Here is a 24,827-nt window from a genome sequence, read left to right on the forward strand (position 1 = left end):
ACACACCAGCCGTGTGGCCTACACATACACACTGCTGCCAGGCCTGTAACACACACACACACACACACAGTACACACACACACACACAGTACACACACAATATACACACACAATACACACTGTAACACACAATACACACATTGCACACTGCAATACACACATTGCACACTGTAACACACACACACAATACACAAATTGCACACTGCAATACACACATTATACACTGCAATACACACTACACACTGTAACACACACACACAATACACACATTGTACACTGCAATACACACATACACTGTAACACACACACACACAATACACACATTGTACACTGCAATACACACATACACTGTAACACACACAGTACACACTGTAATACACAGAATACATAATACATATGTTTAATACACACTAACACACTGTAACACACACTGTAATACAATAAACACTATAATACAGTAACAGTATACACTGTAACACACACAATACAGACTGTACCACAGTACACACTGTAATACACAACTATAAACAATACACCCTGGAAATCATCATACACAGTCTGGTCATTACATTTAGATTTACACTGTTCCTCCTCAGAAAGTGAAGAAGGTCCTACATTGTCATTATACACCTTTACAGCCATGCTACAGCGCCCCCTGGAGCAGAGACAGTTAAGAGCCTTGCTCTCAAGGGCCAAACAGTGACAGCTTAGCACACCCAGTGCTCTACCTACTGAGCGTCCACTGCCTTTCAGTCATGAAATGAGGAGTGTGTGTGTGTGTGTGTGTGTGTGTGTGTGTGTGTGTGTGTGTGTGTGTGTGTGTGCAGGTTCTCACACTGGCTGTGGCAGAATGTCTAGCAGAGGGGGAAAGAAGAAGACCACAAAGACGTCCAGGTCCACTAAAGCTGGGGTGATCTTCCCCGTGGGCCGAATGCTGCGCTACATTAAGCGAGGCCTGCCCAAGTACAGGATCGGTGTGGGCGCTCCCGTCTACATGGCTGCAGTTCTGGAGTATCTGACCGGTGAGAGATTGGACCGCTGTCTACTTCAAAACAGTCACAGATACAGAGAATCAATAACAGTATTGATCTTTACAAAAGATACCATTTAAAAGACAAAGTACCACCAAAGCTGATCGTCTGACGAGTCTACACAAACTCCACAAAGACGTGTTCCTCAGGGGTTCTGCTGTGAAGGCAGTAATTCTATATAGAACCACAACAACTGAGCGCTTGGTTAAACGGTGTCTTCACACTGATGGTCTACATAGAACCTAAACGGAGGTTCTGCAGCCCTCCAAATCGTGTTCAAATACACTCATCAGAAGGGTTCTTCAGTAAAGGCAGTGGTCATAAATAGAACCACAGCGACTCAAAGGATAACAGAATGGTTCTCTGCCTGGTTGAAGAGTTCTTTGCATTGGTTGGGAAATGTTTTGTAGATGGTTCTGTCAAGAACCCTTTAAATATTGTTTGAATAGATACCTTCAAAATGGTTCTATATAGCACCAAAAAGGTTGTAGGCATGTTCTTCACGGGTTCTTTAGTAAAGACAGTGGTTCTATAGAGGCAACTGAGAAAGTCATTTCAATGCTTTAAGAGTTCTTTGCCATGGTAGGAACGCCACATATTAGATGATTGTATATGCAGCCTAAAAATGGTTCTAGATAGCAACACAAAATGTTTTACTGTCATTAAGAGTCAAAGAACCGTTCTGCAGTTCTGTATAGAACCTGTTTTGCTTAGAGTGTAGGGTAATGGGGGTGTAAGTGTCCACAGACTGTTGTCATGTCTGGCTGTTCTAGCTTGGTTCTGAAGGTTCTAACACTGTTAGGGGTTCTTTGGTGGTCAGTAGGGCTTTGTGAGTCATTTCCTCTGTACTCGTTTCAGCTGAGATCCTGGAGTTGGCGGGAAACGCAGCCCGGGACAATAAGAAAGGCCGTGTGACTCCCAGACACATCCTGCTCGCCGTGGCCAACGACGAGGAGCTCAATCAGGTACAGTGAACGGCACAGACGCGGCTTCGCCTCGGCTTCGGCGTGGGGGGTTAACGGGGATTACTTGCTGGTTAATGGACTGTGGGAGCGGTTTGCTGTCTCTGTGGATCCTGAGAGTTGCATCAGCCTTCCAGAGAGAGCGAGTCCTGCTCCAGTAATCCTCTAAAATACTGCGCTTTATCTCGCTCTCTTATTTAAAGATGGGCCTTAAAGGAGCTTATCTGAGATGAGAAGCGCTTCCTGTTTCACATGGCATCACTAATAAAGCTAATGTTTTCAGAAGAAGAGCCAGCGCTGTAATATACAGCATCGCTGCTATGCTAGCGTGTACCTACTAGTTATCAGGCCAGCAGTCAGAGGGTCTTTTCTGACATCCTCACAACGTTCCACAACTTTTATAAGACATCTTTCTTATTCCTAACTGGACACCTTTCTCGACACCCTTCAATCCCAGATTAGAGCATATTATACATTATAGTACATTATGAATATCAAACATGTGAATACTGTTTAATTCATGTTTGCATGAAAAAATGTACTTAAAAAGAACATAAATATAATATTATATAAAAAAATTATCTTAAAACTGAAAGACCCAAAGAGAACATTGCTAATGCTAAGAGAATGTCCCGTCAGCTCAGACAGTGATCATATCTCTAATTTATTGTCCTTAAACACAAAATACTTTAATTGTGGTTGGTGTGGTGCAACAGATAACACCACTACCTGCCAGTAAGCTACCTCACCATGTGGGAGACTGCGGATTCCCGGTCTGGGTGACTGTTTTGCGCTACACCAATAAGAGTCCTTGGGTAAGACTCCTAACACTACACTGTCCCTCCTCTGTAATACGAGTTACCTCATAAGTCGCTCTGGAGAAGGGCGTCAGCTAAATGCTGTAAATGTAAATGTTAAATTTCTAAGGAAAACTGAATATTATGTATAAAAATAATATTCTGATACTTGAGCAGACTTCTATGACATGTATCCCTGTACTGAAACCACACACCAGTCAAAAGCAGCCCCACGTTTAAAGGAGCAGTTCAGAGTAAATTCAGAGTATCAGTATTGATCTCTGACCTCAAATTTAGCTGATCAGCCGAGATGTCTGGTATCTGACGTGAGCTTCTTTAGTTCACAACAGGAGATGATAAGCTAACACTGCTAACAAACACTGCACCAGGACTGTCACCAGTTTACTCATATCTGTGACCACGCCCCCAAAAGTGTCTGTCTCTCAGCCCAGCTCTCAGAGGGCATTGGCGGTAGTTAGAAAGGAGGTGGTGTCAGGTGGCTTCGGGTGTATCAGAGGAGACGTGTGTTAAGTCCTTACCCTTCTGGTGTCGGGAGGTGGGTTAATTACTACAGGCCGCACATAACCAGTTTCCAGTCGTTTAAAATGCTACATTGACGATGAATATTATTACTTATTTTTGACTGTGTGTGTGTGTGTGTGTGTGTGTGTGTGTGTGTGTGTGTGTGTGTGTGTGTGTGTGCGCGCAGCTGCTGAAGGGTGTGACCATTGCAGCAGGTGGAGTTTTACCCAACATCCACCCTGAGCTGCTAGCCAAGAAGAGAGGATCAAAGGGTAAACTGGAGGCGGTCATCACCCCTCCACCGGCCAAGAAAACCAAAGCCACCAAAAAAGCTGCAACAGCCAAGAAACTCGGCACCAAAAAATCCTCCAGAGCTAAGGTACCTTCACTGCTCATCACAGGGGCGCTTCAGTATTCCATTGAAGCTGGATGTAGTTGATCAGAGGTGGATGTGGGGGTGGGCGGTATGGTAAAAAATGTTATATCACAGTATTTAAAGACGTTTTCATGAAAAACTGAGTACACTGATTTATATTCTAAACCTGCTGCACTTCATCCAGTTACACCAGACTAATTACACTGTTTATAACGGAGCACTGCTTCCATATCCATGATATGCTCAGAAACACAATTATCAGTATCACAATTATAACATTTATTACAGTACAGTAAAACATTGCTATATTGCTCACCCCTATGGGGATCTATGATGTGATCACCTATGTGTCTGAAATTTGCTTCTCTAGTTTTATACTGGAAGTCAGTATTCACACTAATACACTCCCACACAAAGGATCAGAACTGGATCAGGCTATGGTTAACCGACAATAAAATATCTGGGTCCAGTAATCTCTAGGTCAGGGTACACTGGGTCAGGGTACACTGGGTCAGGGTACACTGGGTCAGGGTACACTGGGTCAGGGTACACTGGGTCAGGTTGGGACCCGAATTTTGATATAAATTGTAAATAAAGTGAGGGAAATGAGAGGCTCTGATGTGCTGTAATGTGTGTGTGTGTGTGTGTGTGTGTGTGTGTGTGTGTGTGTGTGTGTGTGTGTGTGTGTGTGTGTGTGTTTGTGTGTGTTGTGAGAGCAGAAGGGTGATGGGAGTAAATCTGCGAGTGCTGACAGCACCACCGACGCTCCGACAGACGGCTTCACCGTTCTCTCCACTAAAAGCCTGTTCTTGGGCCAGAAGGTACGGCTGCCTTTACAGCACCTCACGTCCACTGTTTAGTACGTAATCACGAGGGCAGTTTCTCAAAGGCTCGTCTTCTGATCCGAGCAGACTGGGTCAAACCCAGAAGCAGTAAACACACCACGAGCAATACTCTACTATATTAATCAGTGAAGCCTTTCACACTTAAAAATACACTCTGGGTTTATATAAGATGCGTTTGTTCATTCTGGCTTATTGTAGGCCAATAAACTAGAGTTAATAATAATAAAAATGTAATAATAATAGTATCAGCATAATCCATGTAAACTTCACCATAGTGAATAACAGAGATAGATAGATAACTTTATTAATTCCAGAGGGAAAGTCAGGTAATTACAGCAGCACAGAAGTACAAGTAAAGTACTTTTGAGTTACTTTGCTTTACTCAAAGTAAGCTTTGAGTAAAGCAAAGTAACGTCCCATATATGCACAGATACATAAACAGAAGGAAGATTAATAAGAATGACAAGGCAGTTACAGTGAAACGTGCAGTAATGCACATAAATATTATGCAGATGGCCGTGCAGTGCAGTGTGCATTGTCATACCAAAAAGGCATCTGAACATCCAGTATAATATCTAAACTAACTGAGTGACTGTGCTCTGTAAACAGTAATTCAGTAATACAGTAGACAGTAGTAATGTAATATGCATTGTGAAGACAGCTAAGTGACAGGGCAGTGTAAACAGTAAACCCAGTAATGCAATAAAACAATTAACATATAAGACCAGATATGCAAATACATGTGCAATATGAGGTGCATGTTTAAAGTGGCAGGTGGGAGGTGGGCAACTTGACAGTAGCAGGACATCATTCAGGAATCATTGAGATCATTACTGAAATGTCCACACTTTCATAACCCTTTCTGTCTGACCTTCTGTAATGCCATGATTTAACCTTCCACCAAAATAACTCCAGACTGCCCATCTTTAAGGAGAAACCAGTGAGCTGAGCTTCACATTTGACAAATCTAAAAGGATATACAGAGAGATTTGCTTATACATTATATATATATATATATATATATATATATATATATATATATATAGTACTGTGTGTTGAATAGTACATCCAATAATCAAGTGTGTGAAACCAGTGCATACTGAGAGTAGTGTAATACACTAATTATTTGTATGTTGTCATTTATAAAAGTCATGGAAAATGTCTTGGAAAAAGTCCTGGAAAGTGACTTCCCAAAAGGGAACCCTGATTTGTGACTAAACAGAGATTCTGTCCAGTTTAATTAAACAATTTTCAGAAAAGGAGTAACGAATTTACCCACAATTCTATGTGCGAGGCTGATAACATATATTATTACACAGTTCTCTGAACCTGTAGCTGCTTCCTCCACAGCGTCCTATACAACGCAGCAGTGTGTACTGGTTTAGTGTGGGTCTGTAGTGGCATTGTGTCTTTCTTAGGAACTCTGAGTCTGAGCTGGATTATAAGAAAAGGCCACCGGTCCGGTCTGCTCAGCCACAGCCTAGCATGGTGGCACCCTGCCAGAGCTGAGTTTAGTGGGTGCTGCCCTCACTTCTGACTTATAATAAACGCAATGTAAACCAATCAGCCATAACATTAAGACTACCTGTCTAACATTGTGTCAGTCCCAAATGTCCTGCCAAAGCAGATCTGACCTGTCGAAGCATGGACTCCACCAGACCTCTGAAGATGTCCTCAGCTATCTTAGCACCAAGACGAACAGTAGCAGCAGATCGCCAGTTCACCGGTTGTCATTCCTCTTTGAGGCACTTTTGTTGGGTACTGGCCACTGCATACTGGGAGAGAACACCCCACAAGACCTGCTTGCTGATGTTCTGGAGATGTTCTGATCCAGTCATTATCTAGAACATCACAGTCTGGTTCTGGTCAAAGTGTCTCAGATTCTTACACTTGTCCATTTCTCCTGCTTCATCATCTTCTTCATCATCTTCAAGAACTAACAGTTCACCTGTTTGACAGGAGGCACTGGAACCAGATCCTCAGTGTTATTCACTTCACCTGGCAGTGGTACTAATGTTATGGCTGATTGAAGCACAACACAGCATAGCAAATATGACCTGTTTATTATGTTCCACAGGATTGCAGCTCTTCTGTTAGGAGCTGTGTTGGTGTGGTAGATGAGAGAATTAGGAGTTTTGATTGGTCCATTTAAACGCCTAAACCCAAGTGAATTAATATCCACACGTGTCTGCGGCCCAAGCTGATCAGCCACTCTTTGGAGAATGTAGACGTTTCTTAACAAAGGAGCTCTGTTTCAGCACGGCGACCATAGCCGTCACACTCATCCCCAGATTAAACTCTCCTGTTTGCTTTGAGATGAAACCCTTTCAGAGATGTTTGTTAAAGGGGTGTGTTTGAGAAAGCTCTTTCTCTCTTTCTGTTTTGAGTTATGAATGATCTGCTGCTGATCTTTCCAGTAAAACCAGCAAAAAGGGTTGGGAGGTGGGAGGGCAGTAATGCACAAAGTGATCAATAGGGGGCATATTTTTAACATCATCATGATACAAGTTCCTAGGAATGGCTGAAATTCGATATAATAAAGCGTTTGAATGTGTTTGATGTCATACACTATATGGACAAAAGTATTGGGACACCTCCTTATTCATTGATTCAAGAGTTGATCCTGCTTTTGTTGGAGTAACTGTCTCTACTGTCCAGAGAAAAAGACTTTCTCATCCCAAAAGTACTGGATGGAGCTCCTCCACCATCATTCCAGAGAACACAGCTCTTCCACTGCTCCACAGCTCCTCAATGCTGGGGGGCTTTATACCCCTCTAGCCCACGCCTGGCATTATTAGACAGCATGGAGCCAATAGGGTCATGATGTTGATCTGCTTCAGAGAGTCCTATTCTATTGGCAGTACTTCTTCTCTGCAGGGACTAGACAAGCTGTGTGTGTGCATTTGCACATCTGTGTCAGCAATGGGTGCAGCTTAAAGTAGCTGAATGCATTCATTAGAAGGGGTGTCCACAAACATTTGGACATATAGTGTATCAGCCCATATTGTTGCTGGCCTTTCTCTCAACAACTGATGAAATGAGCAGTTTGGAAGAAATCCAGGGTTCATGGTTGATCTCTGACCCCAGATTCTGTCGATCAGCTCACTTCAGACTCCAAACATGTCTCAGCTGATCGGCTCAATCTGGGATCAGTGATCAATCATAATAGCCTGATTTTACTCTGAACTGCTCCTTTAATCACCTTGTGCCGATAAATGAATGACTTCTCCATTGTTTTCATTGTTGAATAATAATCCTGAGGATTATTATGGACCTCTCTGGGGTTTAAGGGGTTAATGTGGTCATTATGTGTTAATTACACTGTTTTTATGGTTCAGAATGAAAGGAAATATGAGAGCTGTTAGTCTGCATCCTACAGTAATGTGCATTGTTGGTATTCTTGGCTCTGGCTTTTCTGCATTTTGCTTGTTTTGGTGCTGAATCCTGCTCACTGCTGGACCTGCTGTGTTGAGACTAATCGCAATGCTCTCCTTCCTCCTCAACCCCCGAACCCACCCCACCCCACCCTGCCGCATGCTCTTTCTGCAGCTCAATCTTATTCACAGCGAGATCAGTAACTTGGCTGGCTTTGACGTGGAAGGGGTAATCAATCCAACCAATGCTGACATTGACCTTAAAGATGATCTAGGTGAGCGGCACCGCGGGCGTGGATCCAGAACACCAGCCGGTTCAGCCCCCAGCATTCCGCTTTCACTAATGTTGCACGAGCAAGTAATGCCTTTGATTACAATCAGTTTTATCATGGTGAGCCGACCCGCCAGCTACAGACGGTAAAGTTCGGCCCGGCCTGTGTTTGTGCCTCAGATTTGCCCCGGAGTTTAAGTGTAGAAGCCTTTTTTATCTGCCTGGATTTGAGCAGCGAAAGCGAAACTCAAGATAATACAAATTTGATCATTAATAACAAAAATGAAAAATAACAAAACTTTTATTTATTTGATAATGTCATTTATTTTTTAAAATTTATTTTAACAAATTTGATAATTACAAAAATAAGCATATTAAAGATTTTATATTAAAACAAAACAAACAAAAAATCCATGTAAAATCACCAAATCTCTGACCATCTCATATTTGCCTAATCATTTCAGAAGACAATGCCACTTGTAAGTTATAGAAAATATGATATAATATATAATTAAAAAAGAAAAACACAGTTGCAGCGTTTGGTATTTAGTTTGTGTGTTAGTGTGAAAGTAGACATGTTTTAACCCGTGTTTATAGAATCCAGATGAAAAACAATCATCTATTCTAACAACCCAGTTCACCATGCATCATAACAGATTTAGCTCTGGAATAGCACAGACTAAGGCTAAAACAACAGAATTACCACAAATTCTGTTAAGATACATTATTTTTGATATTAAAAGGTGTTGTTGTGTGCAAAGGTTTGTAACCTCCTGTTTTTAAAATATTCTGATATTCTAAATGTAACTAAATTAACAAATTTGTTAATTAAAAAATTCTGCACAACTTCTGTGTATTGTTGAATTTACCAGACTGGAGAATAAATACAGCATAACATAAATATGCACCATTTTCCTCTGATCTGTTAAATTAAAAACTTAATTATTATTTTTTTTGCAGTGTGCAGAAATTCATCTCTGTAGTGGATTTATTAGCTATTTTAAATTAATTATCATTTATATTGCTATTATGGTAAATATTATTTGAGCAGCATGCAGAAACTTTTGCACATAACTGACTATTAATTATTTAAAAAAGAAAATTAATTTAAAAAATGAGAGTAGGCCCCAAAAACGTTCTATCCATTTCTAAAAGTGAACAGAACTCTAAAAGCTTCTGTATCTCAGAGAACAGAGATAGAATAGAGATAGCCGTCTACATTTCTGCTCAGTGATGTTCATTCCTGGAAGCTCTCAGCAGGTCTGAGATGGTCAGTTGGTAACTATCTTCTGAAAGCTGCTGATTTGAACGGGAGGTCTGTCAGATCTGGGCAGCTGTGTGGTTTTGAAGGTTCCTCAGGCTCGATGCAGCAGTCTTCTGTACCTCCTCTCCTCTCTGTTCTGACAGTAAACTCTGCAGAACTGTCTGTGGCTTTTCTCCCATTACGACCTCCAGCCTTCTTTCCCCTCCCTGCATTTTTGGTTTTGTGTATTTTGTGCCACTGCTTTCATCTGCTCGTCATTTCTGAGATTTCACACCATGTTGTTTGCCTGTTTGTTGTTGTTGTTGTCGTTGTTGTAGTTGCAAGTTGTGCAAGCTGATATTGCCACCATCGACAGTGACGCTGTCGTCCATCCGACCAGCTCCTCCCTCTACACGGGTGGGGAAGTAGGTAAAGGAGTCTTCGCCTGTATGGGTCACTGTGCACTGCCAAAAGAAAGTGCCTGCCTAGCTGTAGTGCTCTAGACGTGTGCATGAAGCTCATAACCAGGCATGTGCCGATATTCAGTAATGAGATATACAATATTCAACACACAGCGTTCACTCTTACAAATAACACACTTCTCCAGACTCCTCCTGAAGACTGAGGAGTGTGTAGAAGTCCCAGACTTCTATATTTTTAAATCTCCTCTAGGGGGCGTAATAGAGCACCGTTTAGAAGCAGATCAGCTTCAGCTCACAGTGAGAGCTAGCCAGGCTAAAGTACAGCTTCCAAACATGGTGACGGTAGTTTCACACACTGCTACTGTAACTAAGACCTTCAAACAATGAGAGGGTCAGGAGTGTACTGTAGATGTGATGGTGGGTCAGGAGTGTACTGTAGATGTGATGGTGGGTCAGTCTGGAGTGTACTGTAGATGTGATGGTGGGTCAGGAGTGTACTGTAGATGTGATGGTGGGTCAGGAGTGTACTGTAGATGTGATGGTGGGTCAGTCAGGAGTGTACTGTGGTTGTGATGGTGGGTCAGGAGTGTACTGTAGATGTGATGGTGGGTCAGGAGTGTACTGTGGATGTGATGGTGGGTCAGGAGTGTACTGTAGATGTGATGGTGGGTCAGGAGTGTACTGTAGATGTGATGGTGGGTCAGGAGTGTACTGTGGATGTGATGGTGGGTCAGGAGTGTACTGTAGATGTGATGGTGGGTCAGTCAGGAGTGTACTGTAGATGTGATGGTGGGTCAGTCAGGAGTGTACTGTAGATGTGATGGTGGGTCAGTCAGGAGTGTACTGTAGATGTGATGGTGGGTCAGGAGTGTGCTGTAGATGTGATGGTGGGTCAGTCAGGAGTGTACTGTGGTTGTGATGGTGGGTCAGTCAGGAGTGTACTGTGGTTGTGATGGTGGGTCAGTCAGGAGTGTACTGTGGTTGTGATGGTGGGTCAGGAGTGTACTGTAGATGTGATGGTGGATCAGGAGTGTACTGTGGATGTGATGGTGGGTCAGGAGTGTACTGTGGATGTGATGGTGGGTCAGTCAGGAGTGTACTGTGGATGTGATGGTGGGTCAGTCAGGAGTATACTGTAGATGTGATGGTGGGTCAGGAGTGTACTGTAGATGTGATGGTGGGTCAGTCAGGAGTGTACTGTAGATGTGATGGTGGGTCAGTCAGGAGTGTACTGTAGATGTGATGGTGGGTCAGTCAGGAGTGTACTGTAGATGTGATGGTAGGTCAGGAGTGTGCTGTAGATGTGATGGTGGGTCAGTCAGGAGTGTACTGTAGATGTGATGGTGGGTCAGGAGTGTACTGTAGATGTAATGGTGGGTCAGTCAGGAGCGTACTGTAGATGTGATGGTGGGTCAGTCAGGAGTGTACTGTAGATGTGATGGTGGGTCAGTCAGGAGTGTACTGTAGATGTGATGGTGGGTCAGGAGTGTACTGTAGATGTGATGGTGGGTCAGTCAGGAGTGTACTGTAGATGTGATGGTAGGTCAGGAGTGTACTGTAGATGTGATGGTGGGTCAGGAGTGTACTGTTGATGTGATGGTGGATCAGTCAGGAGTGTACTGTAGATGTGATGGTGGATCAGTCAGGAGTGTACTGTAGATGTGATGGTGGGTCAGTAGGAGTGTACTGTAGATGTGATGGTGGGTCAGGAGCGTACTGTAGATGTGATGGTGGGTCAGTCAGGAGTGTACTGTAGATGTGATGGTGGGTCAGGAGTGTGCTGTAGATGTGATGGTAATAAAATCTAGTTGTGTTTGATGGGGCTGAGATCTGCTGTGGTGTTAAATTAATGGACATTGTTGGACAGCAGCATCTTTTCAGTTTTCACATCATATTTATTTGGACACTGATATTGGGTCTCCAATCTGTATACAAGTCATACATGATGAACTATTGTAATACTTAATAATTGTAAAGGTTTAGTAATGATCATAATGAAATGTTAATATCGGCACATGCCTACTCTATACAGCATACACTAACGGCTGCTTGCACCTTTCTTCCTTCTGTGAAGTTTGAGGTTAATAATAATAACAGTACAGCTGCAGCTTCACCAGCAGCTCAGGACTTCAGTTTCCTGACGTTTCTGCAGCTTTCAGCACTTTCTTTACCAGTGTCTGTTCAGTGACTAAACAGAAGGACAGCCTATTTACTCTCACTGACGTTCCTCACTACGCTCTAGAGCTACAGAACTGCACGCACTTCACGTGTACCTCTGCTGCTGGTTAAAGGGGAACTCCACTGATTTCGCAGAATTCTCTGCGTTCAGAGTATCTTAAGAACAGCGTTGGCCGGCTCCTCGCTGTCTGTCTGTCAGCTGGTGCAGTGTAGCTGTGGACCCGGTGCTGGCTCGGAGGAGCCGTGTGTGAAGTCCTCATTATGGACTGTCTGTCTCAGAATGGTCCAAGGTCCAGCACTGCGAGTTTATTTACAGTAGCTAAAATTAATAAGAGTGTAGGAATAAGTGGAGAAGCAGTGTTTTCTTTTTTTGTAGTTGCATGTTATCATATTATAATAGTGTAATCTTATATTTCTGTATGTTAATATATTATTATTATAAATTGTATTATAATATTTGTTATGATTTTGTTATTGCTACTATCACCTTTTCATGTTACATTTATTATTTATTAAATTATTGTTTTATCTTTTTAGCAATAACCTTTTATATTTAGATTTTTGTTCATTTTCATTTTACCTTACTTACATCTTGAGTTGTGCAGCTTCTCTAAATATTTTATATTGCCAGTTTCTTACAAGCATCATTTTATTTGTGGGTACACGGTATAGCCATTTTTCCTTTAAAGCAATATGTGAAGCCATTTGAGCTGCATTTATGTATGGAAGCTAATATACAAAATATTATTATTATTAATATTATTATACAAATAAGGATAATTAACATTACAAATAAATCTCGAAAACGGGTGTAGATTCAATGGCCATATTAATGTTGTAGTCATGGCAACGCCTTGTTCCTATCCCTATCACTGTAATATAGCTTTTAAAGAAATCAGTGAGTAAGTTTCTCTACAGTGACCCACCGTTTCATACCAAACCCCACTTTAAGTTATGCAGAGAATTTAGGAAATGAGGTGGACTTTCCCTTTAAGCGAATGTGCGGCGATGCTTTGCTTTTAACACCACATGAGTAGGAACATCTCACACGTCCCTCCATTATTATGGAGTGGTTTGAGAGACTCATTTTCATTGCACTGTTTCCTATGAGCTCCACGTAGATGTTCCTAATCCACCTCACCAAGGTTTTAAGGTTTAGGAGCGGCATAAGAAACACGATGCTTTGTGTTTATGCATGCCTTGCTGTCAAAGTCTCATTCTCCTGTGTTAGACATGTCCACTGTCCTGTCAGTCAGCCGTTGGACATTTGGTCAGGGAGACGCAGCAGTGATGGTGAATGTGGTTTGTGTTAGGCAGTGCACTGGAGAAGAAAGGAGGGAAGGAGTTTGGTGAGGCGGTGTTGGAGCTACGCAAGAAGAACGGTCCCCTAGAGGTGGCTGGAGGTAAGACTTCTCCCAGTCCTGCTTTTTTAACCCTCTGAAGTTGACCATACTATCAGTGCCTTACATTTCTTACAGGAACAGTAATGAATTAGGATCTCTGATCCCAACTCTAGTCGATCAGCTGAGACATGTTCGGTGTGCTAAGGAAACGCTAAGCTAATGTTGCTAACAAACACTGGAATTAGACTGTCACCAATTGTAAAATAAAGGTTAATTAGCTTTAAAAACACAGCTCAGTAAATCATCACAGACCTTATTTACACACTGAATTTAAAGCTGGATCTACATCCTCCTCCTCATCACGCCCCGCACTGTAGAGCTGCTCCTCTCTCAGACCGGAGCGCAGTGGGCGGAGTGATACACACACTGTGCTGAGGTGAAGGTGGGTCCGGTTCCTCCAGCGTTCCTCAGCTCTGTGGTTCTGGTTCTGTTTGGGTTTATAGACTAAAGTCAGTCCCACCGTCTCCTAAACCTCATCCATCTACCAGCTGATGAAGATCTGGAGGAGCTCTGAGAGACGGGCTGGGAGAGGAACGGGTTTGGGGGCGTGTCTACAGAGATGAGTGAATTGGTGACAGTCTATATTTAGTGTTTGTTAGCAGTGTTAGCCTAGCCTGCTAATCTCCCATTGTAAACTAAAGAAGCTCACGGCAGATACAGAACTTTGCTGATCACCTGTGTTTGGTGTCGTGACTCTGACGACAAACCGCATTATTACTGTTAAAACCCTGCTGAATTAAAGGCTTCTGCTGGTCGCTGGTTTCAGATGGTTTAAACTGGTCTTTGATGGTCAAGGTAGGTTAACAGCTTGTGATCCAGGAGAAAACATTCCATATACTGGCAACCCAGTTGGATGACCAGCTTTTGGTGATGCTGGTCATACAGATCGTCCAGCTCGGTGATGCTGGTCATGCTGGTCAGGTTGATCATTCTTGTAGACCTGAAAACCATCAGACTCAAACAAAATTGTGCACTATAGTGGTCTAAAGCTAAGCTGCTCGAGCTGGCCATGTTGTTTTTTTCTGCAGGGTATTAATAGTATATTTTTATTTATGCAGACCTTTTGGATTTTGTTACAGTTAAGATCCACACATAAATTTGTCTTGAGGTTAATAATTCCAACATTGCTAGAAAAAAAACGTTATACCAATGAATTATACATAGTGTAAACTTCATTTAAATGTAGAATTATATTATGTTAAAATAAGGATCATTCAGCTGTGTCACTTTCAGCACTTTGATTAATTTTTATTGAACTTGCAAACAGGAAAAAGAATCGTCACTGTCATGAATATTGTATCAGCCTAGAAAATCCATCCAATCTGACACCATGTCCAGCATATGGAGCATCACACAAATCATTCAGGGTGTTGGAGTGGAAGTGAAACTGCAGATTAATTCACTAACAGTCTTTTTGATTTTCAGTGAAAATCATATTTGTAATCCGTTTTCGGATATTTTAGATACACTATGTCCATATATTTGTGGACACCCCTTCTAATGAATACATTCAGCTACTTTAAGCTGCACCCATTGCTGACACATATGTGCAAATGCACACACACAGCTTGTCTAGTCCCTGTAGAGAAGAAGTACTGCCAATAGAATAGGACTCTCTGGAGCAGATCAACATCATGACCCTATTGGCTCCATGCTGCCTAATGCCAGGCGTGGGCTAGAGGGGTATAAAGCCCCCCAGCATTGAGGAGCTGTGGAGCAGTGGAGGAACTGTGTTCTCTGGAATGATGGTGGTGGAGCTCCATCCAGTACTTTTGGGATGAGGTGGGGTGGTGAATATCTAACATCCTGACCTCAGTAATGCTCTTGTCGCTGAATGCAATCAAATCCAAAATTTGAAAAGCAATGTTCCTCCAGAATCTAGTAGAAAGTCCTTCTTCTCTGGACAGTAGAGACAGTTACTCCAGCAGAAGCAGAAGCAGAATCAGCTCTTTTTAATAGCCTTGATTTCAGAAGAAACAGTGAATGAGTAGGTGTCCCAATACTTTTGTCCATATAGTGTATTTCAGATTTCAGACTTTCATTGAAGTACAATATTAGTTGATAATAGGAGAAAGTTACAATAGCATTGTTATTATTATGCTATTATTACCCACCACTCTCAGTTCACAGTTTAGGACAGGAAGTCAGACTCCGGGACTGTCCCCGTCTGCAGTGTCAGGTCTTTACTATCACCCGTATGCTGAGTGGTCTGACACGAGTCAGTCTGCAGTTTAACTCCGCTGGTAAAACATCCTGCTGGTGTAGATAAGCCAGGTGTGTGTTTGGGGCTGTTATACAGCAGCTTAACCTCCGATAGCTCTGAAGAGTGTGTCGGGCAGTTTTATAAACAGTTCCGGACCCTACGGACCGTTACTCCGCCGATCAGCGCCGTGAAGTGACATAATGAGCTTTTTAAATTAGGTGTCAAAGGAGAACCAAGAAGCACCGAGACGCTTTGCCATGCTCTCTTTATGTGTGCAGATTTAATGGCTGTTCCAGTGTTTCCCACATTGGAAATGTGCTTCAGTTTTTGGGAGTGATGATGTAATGGTGAAAAAAAGCAGCTGTGTTTCACCTCATTAGCGAACGCACACGCCGGGCCGACAGCAGAGCGAATCTGTGTGAAATCCTGGCTTGCACACACTCTGGCTCTACATCTAGGGGTCAAACTTTCATCCTGAGGGGCGGACTTTTCCCTGCCGTAACACTAAATTACAGTCTTATCAAAAAGTGAGAAGTTTTGCGTGATGTGGATCCTTAAAACCCACAGAGCTTTAAAATGAGGTGTTTTTAATTGAAGGTTAAGATCCAAAAGCAGGCTACTATACTTAACCTATTAAACACTCCACTACCCCACAGGGAGAAACACACAGCTAACAACACATGGCACACTGTGAGTGTGTGTGCTGTTTCAGGATCAGGTCCCATTCGCTCTCCTTTTTCCTGCCATATTCAGTTTAGCAGTTTCTTCTACAATCGTTATACCATCCATACCCACACCAATCCATACCCATTTCCATCCATATGCCTTAGGGGTGTAAGGAGATATATGGATATATAAGTATCACAATATTATGTTTTGCAGTACTTTATCAATTTTTTTAAATATTAATGGTTATTAATAAATAATTTACATGCTATTACAGTTTTCCTAAAATACAATACAATCATAAAATACAACAATATCATAGAGTATCACAATAAAATGACCCCTGTGATTCGTATCGTATCGCCAGCCCTAATATCCATACCCACCTATTTCCATCCATACCCATCAATATCCTTCTATAATGATGCCCATCCCTACCCACACCATCTATACCCATCAGTGCCCAACCGTACCCACACTTATCCATTTCCATCTATGCTTCTGTTGGAGTAACTGTGTCTACTGTCCAGAGAAGAAGATGTTGTACTAGGTTTTGGAGGAACATTGCTGTGAGGATTTGATTGCTTTCAGTGATGAGAGCGGTAATACAGTCAGGATGTTGGATGATGATCACCACCCCACCTCATCATCCCCAACTGCAGAGAACACAGCTCTTCCACTGCTCCACAGCTCCTCAATGCTGGGGGGCTTTATACCCCTCTAGCCCACGCCTGGCATTAGGCAGCATGGTGCCAATAGGGTCATGATGATCCGCTCCAGAGAGTCGTATTCTATTGGCAGTACTTGTTCTGTGTCTGACCTCAGAGACGTTGCTGTAAGGTCATTAATGGGCTAAATTGAAGATAAGCTTGTTAATTAGTTAACGAGAGGAATGGTGTTGGTGGCATGGTTCGTTTCCTCCTTGACCCTGAAACATGTGGAAACATCTGGAGCTTGGCTTGTTTCTGCAGCTGTACCGGCTCCAGCTGTACCGGCTCCAGTGCAGCGTTCTGTTAATGAAGTTGGGCTTTGCTGTGGCAGCTGACGTAAGAGGCAGTTACGCTACAGAAGAACAGCTAGAACCAATTAGTCCAGGAGAAAGGCGTGCTGGGACACACAGGCTCCGAACAGACCCACTAGCCACAGGATTTAAGGGGCAACTTACTTCAGTATTCTGTTTATTCTGTTAGCTGTAGGGGTATAAAGCCCCCCCCCCTCTGGAATGATGGTGGTGGAGCTCCATCCAGTACTTTTGGGATGAGTTGGAGAACTATTGGCAGAACTAATCGTCCAGCATCAGAACCTGAAATCACTGATGCTCTTACTTTTGGGGTGACTGCAATCAAATCCTCCCCACAGCAATGTTCCAAGACCCTTCCCAGAAGAGAAGAGGCTGTTGCTGCAGTAAACATGGACAGACTCCTGGCTAATACACTTGATTACAGAAGAAACTCTGGAGAAGCAGGTGTCCTCATACTTTTGGACATTTTAGAGTTCTTGTTCTAAAGTCTAAATGGAGATTCTGTTGGTTGGGGAACGCTGTTGTGGGATGACTCCAGTGTCCGTAAAGTTCTTAATGTGGTTTCTGAATCCCTACCTCAGCATCACTGACTTGTCTTTGCAAAATGGAGTGAATTTGGAGCTCCTCAGAAGCCCCTGAGGTTGGCCCTCCTGAGCTGGAGTCGTGCAGGTAAGGCAGTGTTCATGTTTTGTGGAAGTCTTTCTGATTCGACTGCTTTCAGCCACAAGAGTTTTAGTGAGGTCAGGAAGTTGGATGATGATCACCACCCACCTTATCATCCCCAACTCCCCAACTCATCCCAAAAGTACTGGATGGAGCTCCTCCACCATCATTGCAGAGAACACAGTTCCTCCACTGCTCCACAGCTCAATGCTGGGGGGCTTTATATCCCTCTAGCCCACACCTGGCTTTAGGCAGCATGGTGTCTACAGGGACTAGAAAAGCTATGGGTCAACAGTGGGTAAAACTTAAACAAGCTGAATGCATTAATTAGAAAAGGTGTCCACAAACATTTGGACAAGTTTGTGTGTGATGAAATCCATCCATAACTATACCATGACATGTCATACCCATCCATACCCTTATCCACCCATACCCAACCACAGTGATGCCCACTCATGTGCACATACACAAACACGAATTCCACCCTAGCGCCCTCTCGTGGCAATGCTCAGAATGCAGCCGGGGCTTGTGTTGCATTATGAAATGCGTGATGCATTGTTGATCGCAACATGTGATGTCCAGTCTGCGTAGCTCGAAGCATCCGCGTCCTTACGGCCTGAGTGTAAGCGCTTCATTGTTTAAGGTGGAACGGATAATTCCAGTAAGAATCGGGGGAGTCGAGTCTGATGAGTGCTCCTGTGGGTAAAGTGTCAAGTCAAGTCAAGTCAAATTTATTTGTATAGCGCTTTTTACAACTGTTGTCGTCACAAAGCAGCTTTACATAATTATTACTTAATAAAGAACAGAGACAGAGAAGAAAGAAGAAATAACATGAAGGATCAAAGACCCCAGTGAGCAGCCAACGGCGACAGTGGCAAGGAAAAACTCCCTCAGAGCTGGAGGAAGAAACCTTGGGAGGAACCAAGACTCACAAGGGGGACCCATCCTCCTCTGGCCAGACTATTTAAACATTAATGATAAAAATTACCAAACCAGGTACAACAGAAAGTTAATAGTGGTGATATTAATAGTGTCAGACAGGCACGAGTCCATCTAGGTTTCAGCACGGCCACCAAACAGGCAGCAGCGGCAGGCGGGTGAGCCATGGGTGGTGGCGGGTTGGAGGGGGGGGACCCGCTGGCTGGACTGGTAGGTGGCAGCTGGTTAGATGCAGGTAGAGGGGACCTCAGCGGGCAATCTTCCTGCGGATCGGGCTGGGTGGCCATTTACTCGGGGAAGGTAAAGAGAGAGAAGTTAGTTCTAAGAGGAATTTTATGGAGTGCAGAGAATGTTGAGAATCAGCATCTGGGTATGTCTGATGACTCCGGCAGGTCTGATTATCACAGCATAATTAAAAGGAGAGAGCCAGAAGGTAACACGGACACGGGCGTACCCTGAGAACACCAGCATCTATCTGCTCCAAGTGTCATTTCTCAACCCTGGTCCTGGAGGCTCCCTGCTCTGCACTAATGAAAATCCATCATGAAGTTTAAATGAAATTCATTTCAGTGTTGTTGTGCAGCAGATTGCTTGTCTCGTACCAGCTGATCTTGATCTCTGATCTGGTTGACTATATTAACGCTGCTCCACTCTCAGGTGTGCTTGTGTTCCTGCAGTTAAATAATGAAATCTGTGTTGTTGTGTCTGCAGCGGTCCTGACCTCAGGCTATGGACTTCCAGCTAAGTTTGTGATCCACTGTAACAGTCCCGGCTGGGGGTCCGATAAGTGTGAAGAGCTGCTGGATAAAACGGTGAAGAACTGCCTGGCTCTGGCTGACGAGAAAAAACTCAAATCCGTCGCGTTCCCCTCCATCGGCAGCGGCAGGTAAAACCCGAGAGTTCAGAACCAGCTCTCAGTAATTTCACTACACTGTTCTCCAGTGTTCACAAGTACAGAATCACTAACCACTTCAATAATCTTTCTTTAATAGACAGTAGTGCATTCTGCTGCCTGCACAGAACTGATGCTTTATTTAAGGTGGAATGGAATAGAATAAGAAGCTAACTCCAGCTTGGAAAGCAGTGTCACAGATAAAACTTGAGTCAGGTGAATAAACGTGGTGCAGGTGTTTCTCTTTATTATTATTTTGATGTTATTTCTACTCAGCTTCAGAATATTATAATATTCAACACTGTTAGTTGTTGTTGTGATGAGCTTTAAATAGTATAAGTAAGTTATATCAGTTTTAGTGAACTTTAAGTAAAAACAAAAGACATAAAATTAACTCAATACATCAACTTGTAGTTGATCCTACATCCTATTTTGTGATTAATTCATATTTGTAATCACATGCTGTTGTAAATGGTGTTAGATATGAGTGTCAGTTAAAGAAACAGTGTAATGTATCCACCCACAGTAATGCAGCATTAAAATAACAGGTTTAAATTATCGGTTTATGATTTCAGTATCAGCCACAATCGCTCGTCATCATGGTCCAGAGACTGATCACAATGTAATGATCACACCAGTAGTACCAGACCATTTGTCAGAACAGCAGGCTGAGCTATGGTTAGCTAACAGCCTCCTCCAGGACTATTCAGAGACTCCGGCTCTCCTGAGTTCAGGTCCTTTCCTGAGACGCTCACTGTAAAACTACAACACAGCAAACGTTCTCCAACCACTTAAAATCATTCGTCCTGTGTTTGACCTGGAACATGTGAACGAGCAACGTCCGATCTGACTAGTCAAACTAAGCCTCATCTGTAAAACCCTGGATTTTGAATCAGATTTGATTGGGAAGTCTGTCCTGCTCTGATTGGACATGCTGAAAAATCTGTACATCATTTCCTCCAGAGCTGAGGTACACTGGCACAGAGCTGGGTAGGAAGTTGTTCGATCGTATCCTGTGGAACACCAGTTTGGAAGCATCTGCACTCGTTATGTTTCTCCACACATTTATTGAGGTTTTCCTCTAATTTATCACCCTACTAAATCTACACTGATGAGCCAAAGCATTCTGACCCCCTGCTGATGGACCTCCATGTGCTGCCAGAGCAGCCCGGTGCGTCAGCTGCGTCGAGGCTTGGACTATAGGGCAGCGTATATGCAGGAACCTGGCTGCATGATGCGTATCCCAGTACGGGGTGATGATAATGTGGAGTATTGTGATACTGTAAGCTAAATTATATATTGCGATTTAAATCAAATGTTAGAAAACTTAGTATAAAAAACACCAAAATTTAATATAATATAAAATCTGAGTAAAAGAAAAGTTGACTTTTTATTCAGTCAGAACAGTTGGATCTGAGGATAGTGTACAACACTGCCATCTAGTGGTCGGGGTTTAAACACAACACTAAATAACCCACGGTCTGACACCAATCTTTACACCTAATCTAATTAATTAATAATCAGTATTGACTGTGTTTGAGCTTTGAGACAGTACTGCAGAACATAAGATCATAGTACCTCCATATACTGATATTTACCTACACCCCAGTGGACTCCACAAGACAGCATCCTACTATGGCAAAGTGGAGCTTCTGTGGATCTTCTGTGGTGTACCTCCCACGGATGGTGGATCAGATCAGGATCTGGGATACGAAGGCCAGGTTGACGCCTTCAACTCTTCTCTACAATGAATGCTGACAAAGGGCCACGGTCTTCAGGAGACACCATCACTATGAAGGGGTGAACCTGGTGTCTAGTTTGGTGGAACATCAAGCTGACGTCCACATAAATGCCATGGTCCAGGGTCTTCCAGACGTCATTAAACATCTAGGTGGTCTGTCTCTCCTCTGGATCCACCATCAATAGGTACTCACCCCTGCTACCCAGGAGCTCCCCTGCAAGCCTTGGAGTGGTGTGGTAGACACTCTGGCGGTCCAGTCGTCTGGACATAACGATCTTACCCTGTCAAAGTGTCTCAGGTCTTCACGGCGCCCATTTCTCCACTACAAGAACCGACTGCTCAGTGACCGTCGAACAGAGAACCCAGACCTTCACATGCAGCTCTGATACCACACCATCCACACTGTCTGTCAGCTCCATCTGTCCAGGGGTCAGAGGTTAGTTTTAGCTCAGTCTCCTGTTCGCTAATGATGTCTGAAACCGCCGGACTGCGACTGCGTGAATTGTTTAATTCTTTAATGTTAAGTTAAATCAGGGTAACCAATCAGAGCTCTGTCATCATGGTTGCAGACCAAACAAATGAGCGTCAAGACGCCGGCCGAACAGCTCATCCTGTTCGTAGCAGAACACAGAAGCTTATATGACCTCAGCAACACGCTGCCGATAATAAACCTGCAGAGGGTACCGGGAATACAGGCTGGAGAGTGATGGTGAGACTTCATGCAGCCGTCTGTGCTTCCTAGTCTGTTCTGGTCCACAAAGAACCGTGAACTTGAACAGAAACAGGGGGAAATCTGAGAGAGTCTCTGAGAGAGTCTCTAGCTCAGACCTGGTGTGACTAGGCTTTACTCTGTGGGTTCTGTTGAGTAGTTGTTGTCTTTCTCTGTTCAGGAACGGTTTCCCGAAGCAGACGGCCGCCCAGCTCATCCTGAAGGCCATCTCCAGCTACTTTGTGTCCACAATGTCGTCCTCAATCAAAACAGTCTACTTCGTCCTGTTTGACAGCGAGAGCATAGGGATCTACGTGCAGGAAATGGCGAAACTTGACGCTAACTGAATTTGTATCCTCGAATTTTTATGCTTGTTGCAGAATTTTCTGAGAATTGAGAAAAAAAAAGATTTATTTGTTAAGAATTTTATGGAGAGGCAAACAGTTTGAGTACGTTTGTGTTCGATCGGCACCTTTTTGCGTAATTGTCTTGTTTCGATGTTGCCATGCTTACGGTGGAGGTGATGCTGTCTTGTGGGCACTTTGTCATGATACTGGTCTATCTAACAGTATTTATAATGTGTGTAATGAAGGGTTAATGTTCGTAATGAAGGGTTGTGGCATTCCAGGCGGTGACCGTGCTGTGATTGTTCTGTAAATGGAAAGTGGTCGGTGCACACTTTTGTGTTCGTGCTGTGCCTATATATGTTGTTTCCATCTTTTCGTCTCTTTTGTTGTTTATTTTATGTCCAGGATGTGCATAACTGAGATTATATAGATTATGTGTATGAAAAAAAAAGTTTTAGTAAAATATCGGGCTGTGAAAACCAGCGTCTCGTCCTCTTGGTGCTGTGATGTTTCTTAAATCTGCCAGTAGATGGTGCCACATTGCTGAACATCTCTTCTCCCAGTGCTCTCTGTGTCTGTGGAAAGGCCAGAGTACTGAAGGTGTGTGTGTGTGTGTGTGTGTGTGTGTGTGTGTGTGTGTGTGTGTGTGTGTGTGTAAAGCTTTGCTGTGAGTCATTCCTCCACCCTCATGCAAACAGTGCCCTGAATGAAAGCCTGTTTGACTCATTCAGGTTGAGGAAGCTACATGCCTGTCTCCCTGCTCCCTCAGCTCGCCCTGCTGTAAAGTAGGTCGCGGTGTGTAAGCTCCGAGCTCACGCCTGCAGAGTGGGAACGTCCTCTCTGAGGAATTTTCCCAAGAGACTGAGGTGTGTTATGAGTTCAGAGCAGTGGAGGATCACAGCTGTGATGGATTATGAGACTGAATATAGTAATAAAACTGTGTGTGTGTGTGGGGGGGTGTCTGTGGAGATAAGAGCTCGGTGTGAAAGGCTGAACAACGAAACCTCAGTTTACTAACAGCCACATCACCTCGACATCAGCTGAGCTCTCTGCAGTGGCTGTAGGGTGGGATTTCGGCCTTGTGCCACCCAGCCTGTTAAAAACTCTACAAACCTGTATATTAAATATTATAAGTGAGATCACCTTTCTATTATAAATATGAATAATATAAGTTATATACTATACTGTAATAAAGTTCTGGTTGTAAAAATATTCTCCATGTTTTAAATTGGTTTAGTTCATTTAGCCTCTGTTTGCAGTAAATTTGTATTTAAAGCAATAAAGCTTCTGATTTTAATTAGAATTTTAATGCCAATATTTATGATTTTTTTCGTTGGGGATAGCATTAGCTTGTAGCTTTAGACTTTGCATTACTGTAAGGTAGGGTCTTCATTTTGGACTCTGGGGTATCCCACCGTGGTTAGGAGGTTGTGGCTGGGGGGCCTTAAGCAGGCTTAAGTTGCAGGACCATGGTGGTCTTAAATCATGCAGTTGTATTATTGAACATCAATACATAATCATTTACTCATTTACCAAAACTAATCACTGAACAGCTGAAAGCAGAATAACACTAATGATCTCATTTCATTTGAACTCGTGTCTCATTTATAAATAATAAAAAACAAACATTACTTTTACAACCTTTTACACAATGTTCCCTTTGTTATTGTAAACCAATAAAAAAATAATAAATAGAGAATTAAAATCGAGTCATCGCTGGACAGTCCCCCTGGTGTGTCCGACCGGCTACAGTTGTGTGTATGACATTGATTTAATTGATTATTGATTTGAAACTCAAGACTGAATTTCTGGTTTACTTTGTTCCACTGAGATGAAACCACATCACTGTAATCTAGAACTTACTGATCTGTGTGTTTAGGCATTTTAGGCTGTGGTCAGTCCGCTTTGCTGGGCAGCGGTTGGTTGGACCAGTGGTTGATGCAGGTACATGTCGTGGTGGGCGAGATGCCAGGGCTTTAATCAATGTGAAATCCCTGCTGCTTTACACTGTTTAGAAATCCCTACACGATAGGAGGGCCTGTGGTCACCCTAACTAGGCTCGGGTTAGCGCCAGGTTTACCTCATTTGATTATTCTGTAAGTTTAGGCTTATGTAAACGTCGAGTTCCTGGTAGGATTAGCATCAGGTTTGCGCTCCGGGTTAGCGGCAGGATTATCCAGCTATTCTCTAAAGTTAGGGTTAGCTTTAGCATTAGCATTAGA

At 43.1% G+C, this 24,827-nt stretch overlaps 1 protein-coding gene across 2 annotated transcripts in view; it reads left to right on the plus strand.

Moving 5' to 3' along the window:
• macroh2a1 (macroH2A.1 histone) overlaps positions 1-23,815 on the plus strand; it is a 24,202-nt gene extending 387 nt beyond the window's left edge. The window contains exons 2-9 of one of the 2 annotated variants that reach the window (XM_072661465.1): positions 828-1,022; positions 1,890-1,996; positions 3,500-3,691; positions 4,408-4,509; positions 9,760-9,850; positions 13,335-13,424; positions 19,628-19,802; positions 22,440-23,815. In XM_072661465.1, the coding sequence (XP_072517566.1) occupies positions 851-1,022; positions 1,890-1,996; positions 3,500-3,691; positions 4,408-4,509; positions 9,760-9,850; positions 13,335-13,424; positions 19,628-19,802; positions 22,440-22,605 (1,095 nt within the window). In that variant the 5' untranslated portion in view covers positions 828-850 and the 3' untranslated portion in view covers positions 22,606-23,815. Of the gene's footprint in view, positions 1-827; positions 1,023-1,889; positions 1,997-3,499; positions 3,692-4,407; positions 4,510-8,082; positions 8,183-9,759; positions 9,851-13,334; positions 13,425-19,627; positions 19,803-22,439 lie in introns of both variants that reach the window. The other variant, XM_072661464.1, reaches the window with a different exon arrangement.
• Positions 23,816-24,827: the final 1,012 nt, after the last annotated feature.

This window comes from Salminus brasiliensis, chromosome 18, assembly GCF_030463535.1.
Source record: "Salminus brasiliensis chromosome 18, fSalBra1.hap2, whole genome shotgun sequence".
Lineage (NCBI taxonomy): Eukaryota > Metazoa > Chordata > Actinopteri > Characiformes > Bryconidae > Salminus > Salminus brasiliensis.